This window comes from Ananas comosus, linkage group 1 (genome assembly GCF_001540865.1).
Source record: "Ananas comosus cultivar F153 linkage group 1, ASM154086v1, whole genome shotgun sequence".
NCBI lineage: Eukaryota > Viridiplantae > Streptophyta > Magnoliopsida > Poales > Bromeliaceae > Ananas > Ananas comosus.
Window position 1 is genome coordinate 3,248,745 of NC_033621.1, and position 5,021 is coordinate 3,253,765.

Below are 5,021 nucleotides of genomic sequence, written 5' to 3' on the forward strand. Positions count from 1 at the left end.
TTTATAATAGATGATTCCCTTGGATAAAAAAAAAAGTCTAGAATGTGCTAGTTATATTGCTAATAAGGCGTTCCAATGAATCAGATCATTTTTTTTGAATTCACCCACTCTATTATGGTTATTAGAAAAAATATTTTTATTGTATTTTGCTCTCAAAAAGAGATGCGATGTGATTGGTTAGAAATAGATGATGTGACGTAAGTGTTATAATGCAGACTTTCTTCTCAGAGAGGCGGACAAAACAGTAATTAAAATTGGAAATAAAATTTAATAAAATTAAGACGACAAAGATGCAGTTTTTGAAATATATTAAAAAAAAATGACCAGTGAGCGGTCCACAGGTGCTGCAGTAGACCAAATCCACGCAATCATTCCCTCTCCCAACCAAAAGCCTAAAAAGCTTAGATTTGGCAAGCACTTAATTAATTAATTAATTAATCTCCTTTGCGCGCGCGTGCCGTGTGTGTATATATATATATACACATATACACCCACATAAATGCATAGGATGATCAGTTTTAAGCATTTCCATAAAAATGGAAGGTAACAACACATCTCAAAGAAAGAAGATGGAACAACACCTGGAGGAGAAGCGGAACAAGTATGCGATCGCCTGCTGCATCATTGCGTCGATCATCTCCATCTTAATGGGCTACGGTATATATATATACATACATATGTTCATAAAATTATTATTAGTATTTTTCGCTCGCTCAGCTCGCGCGCGAGCGAATGAATCTATTCGACTGTAAACAGTGCGCGAATATATAAATGTTTGTGCAGACACGGGGGTGATGAGCGGGGCGATGCTGTTCATCAAGAAGGACCTGAAGATCGGGGACGGGCAGGTGGAGGTGCTGGCGGGGATCATCAACATCTGCGCGCTGGGCGGGTCGCTGACGGCGGGGCGGGTGTCGGACTGGCTGGGCCGGCGGCGCACGATCGCGGTGGGCGCGGCCGTGTTCTTCGTCGGCTCCGCGCTGATGGGCGCGGCGCCGGGCTTCGCGGCGCTGGTGGCCGGGCGGTGCGTGGCGGGGGTGGGGGTCGGGTACGCGCTGATGATCGCGCCGGTCTACTCTGCGGAGGTGTCGGCGCCGGCCACGCGCGGGTTCCTGACGTCGCTGCCGGAGATGTGCATCAGCGTCGGCATCCTGCTCGGCTACGTCGCCAACTACCTGCTCGCCAAGCTGCCGCTGGCGTACAGGTGGCTGGTCATGCAGGGCCAGATCAAGGAGGCTAGGGAAGTGCTTCTAAGGGTAATGTTAATTTTTTTCCCTTTTTCTAAAACTTCGAAATTAAATATGTGCGGAGCTACTATACTTTTTTTCAGAAGTATACAGCAGTCAGTCGGTACTTTCAACTTTTTAATCCTTAGTTGAAGAACTCGGCGGTTGGAATGCTAGTGGTGTATTTAGTGGTCGGGGATTGATTCAAGAATTAAAAATTTGAAAGCACTAATTTTTTTATATTCTTAGAAGCAAAAATATTATATTTATATATACATACAGAAACAAAATAACTATGTAGATTTTAATTGATTCTTTCAAATATTCCTATTTTTTTTAGGATTTAATAAGATTGGATTTTAAAAAAATAATTTTGAAATTTCAGAATAAATTTGAAAATTTTAAATAATAATAAAAGGTAAATAAGGAAAAGTTTGTTTTTTTAGGTAAAAACGAACAGAACTTACCAACTATCGACCAATTGATAAAAGTTAGTTTTTTCTGTACCGTTTATTTAATGGAGAGTCAATATCTTCGAAATTGAAATTTTCTCACCTTTTGTATTTGTTTTGCTGAAAATTTCCTCACTGGTAAAGAGATTTGAAAATACATTTACAATAATTATTTATTTATTTTGTAATTATACTATAAAAATTGATCAATTACGTCCAAACTTAATTTATAATAAATCAAATAATAAAAATGGGCTTTCACCATCATAAGTCACTTTATCCCTCTTTCCAGCAAAATAAACAAGCACTGAGATGATGCATGGTTGCACGCAAAAAGATACTCGAAAATAAATTTACATTGGAGGGAAAAGAGTTGTAATTAATAGATCTCGGAAGAATACCTTTTTTGTTTGTCGTACTTAATTAGCATTCCTTCATACTTGAGATGGAAACTTTTAATTAAACTTGCATATATATATATTTTCTTTAATTATAAAACATTAGATGGATTCTATATATCTTACGTTTATGTAAAACAATTGTTTCTCTATAGAACTTTAGTTATTTAAGAATTTGATGGTCGCTGTCCAAAATCCAAAGTTGGAAAGCTGATTGTTTTACATAACTAGTTAAATTTTATTCCGTCATTTCTTTTTTTTTTTTACATTGGAATCTCTATTAATTCTCCGTTAAATCATATAAAAAACACTTTAGACATCTCACTTGTAACTTATCGAACATACACTTTAATATCCTCTATTTTATCAAATTTTTATTTTTGTACCCTACAATTTTAACTTTCTCACTAATTTAATAAAAAAATTAACAGAGTGAATAATGAAAAGAAAAAAAAACTCACATAGCACTAAAGTGGAAAAATAGAAAATCATAGAAATGGTTTTTTTTTTGAGAAAACTTCAAAAAACTCGCTTGTGGTTTCGCAGCTTTTTATTTTAGTACCCTGTCGTTTAAAGTGTATCAAGTTAGTAGCTATGGTTTCGTACTTTCTCACTTTAGTACCCTGAGGTTTAAAGTGTATCAAGTTAGTACTCTATGATTTTATTTTTGTATCAAGTTAGTACTATGTGATTTTATTTTTCTCTTAATGAAATATTAAACCACAGGGTACTAAAGTGAGAAAGTGCGGAACTACAGAGTACTAAAGTGAGAAAGTGTGAAACCACAGAGTACTAACTTGATACACTTTAAACCACATGGTACTAAAGTAAAAAAGTGCAAAACCACAGGGTACTAACTTGATACACTTTAAACCATAGGGTATTAAAGTGAGAAAGAGTGAAACCACAATAGGTGTATTTGAAGTTTTTTTTTTTTTTTTTTTTTTTTGTATATATATACAAAGGATAAACAAAACATGCTTTCTTAGGTATCGAACGCGCCTGAAGAGGCAGAGCTCCGGCTGAGGGAAATCAAGTCAGCCGCGGGGATATCCGAGGCCTCCGACGACGACGGCACCGTCCAGCTGACGAAGCAGCCTGCAGGGAAGGGCGTGTGGAAGGAGCTCCTGCTCCGGCCGACCCCCGCCGTCCGGCGGATCCTGATCGCCGCCATCGGGATACATTTCTTCGAACACGCCACCGGCATCGAGGCCGTCGTTCTCTACAGCCCCAGAATCTTCAAGAAAGCCGGGATCCGGACCCAGAACAAGCTGCTGATCGCCACCATGGGCGTAGGCCTGACGAAGACCTGCTTCCTACTGATCGCCACGTTCCTCATCGACAAAGTAGGGAGGCGGCCTCTCTTGCTCACCAGCTTGGGGGGCATGGCGCTGTCCCTCGCCGGGCTAGGGTTTGGACTCACGATGGTGGAGTGCTCCGGCGAGAGACTGGGCTGGGACATCGCGCTCTCCATCGCGGCCGTGTTCGTGTTCCTCGCCTTCTTCTCGATCGGGCTGGGGCCGATCACGTGGGTTTACAGCTCGGAGATCTTCCCGCTGAGGCTGAGGGCGCAGGGGGCGAGTCTGGGGGTGGCGGTGAATCGGTTGATGAACGGGATCGTGTCGATGACGTTCATTTCGCTCTACAAGGCGATCACGATCGGCGGCGCGTTCTTCCTGTTCGCGGGGATCGCGGTCCTGGCGTGGCTGTTCTTCTTCTTGGCTTGTCCGGAGACGCGCGGGAGGCCGTTGGAGGAGATGGAGGAAGTGTTCAGCTCGAGCAGGAGGAGGAGGCGGAGGTCGACGGACGGATCGGCCGGATCGAAACAGTTTGAGATTGCGAAAATGGAAGGTGATCAGGAGAGTGCAAGTTCTTGATCTAGTGCTTCAGGGGCGATTTATTGATGTTTTATTTAGTGGTTACAAAAATGATCGAGTAGCTTACTGTATGTTGTAGCGAATCGTGTGAGTTGCATGCATGAAAAGGAACTGAAAGTGCATGTTGTTGTCATTTGGTTTAAGAAAATTACGTGACAAAACTGCATTTATGTATCTTACTTTTTTATTTTAAAATGAATCATTCTCTTACCTACTGCTCCTAATGCAAGTGACAAAGAATTTGATGATTGGTATTTAAGGTTCTAAATTTGAACCCTAGTTGATTCATATTTTCAGTTAAGTTTATTTTTTTAAAAAATAAACGAAACGGATAACATACTAACTTTTCTCTCTTTCAAAAAAAAAAAAAAAGAATGAATCCTTCTCTTCGGCTTAAGTTACTTGATACAAATTTATTAGGCAGATGAAATGATTATAAGATAGAAGAAGAGCCGTGTAAGATTATTTTATTTTCAAAAAAAAGATTCACATATATTGTATAAATAATTTAGCAATTAGGCATAAAATAATTGCCGAGCAGTTGAACAAGAAGAAAAAGGGCGGTTCACTTATTTTAGACTATAAAATCAATATGAAATTCATTAATTTTAATGGTTGTTATTTATTTTATAGAAAACAGACTCTAATTCTCATTCTAGCTCAATTTATGATTCAATTCAATTTTGAATTTCAGATTTACCCATTTCAAAATGAACCACTCAAAACTCTTTCCAACAAACACCTCTTCAGCCTCTTCCTTCGTCACTCTTCTCTTTCTTAATCCAAATCTTTTTTCAAAATTCTACATGTCTCAATTGTTCATTTTGATTACTATTTCAATAATGAATTAAATATTTTTGGACGATTTGTCATTTCGTTTCAAATCCAATGCAATCCAATTTTATTTTTTATTTCTATTTTAATCATTAACCCTATATGCCCTAATTGTAAATGCAGTATAATTGGATACTTAAACAATTGAAAATGTTGTAATTATAACCACCAAGTAATTTGTTTTATGTAGTTACAACTGTTATAGCTATATATATATATTTTTCTATTTGGCTG

General features: G+C 38.6%; 1 protein-coding gene across 1 annotated transcript; it reads left to right on the top strand.

Moving 5' to 3' along the window:
• LOC109718312 (probable polyol transporter 3) lies at positions 520–4,100 on the top strand. Its single transcript, XM_020244489.1, has 3 exons — positions 520–657; positions 784–1,256; positions 3,066–4,100. The coding sequence occupies exons 1-3, from the start codon at positions 537–539 to the stop codon at positions 3,951–3,953; spliced, it is 1,482 nt and encodes a 493-aa protein (XP_020100078.1). The 5' UTR covers positions 520–536; the 3' UTR covers positions 3,954–4,100.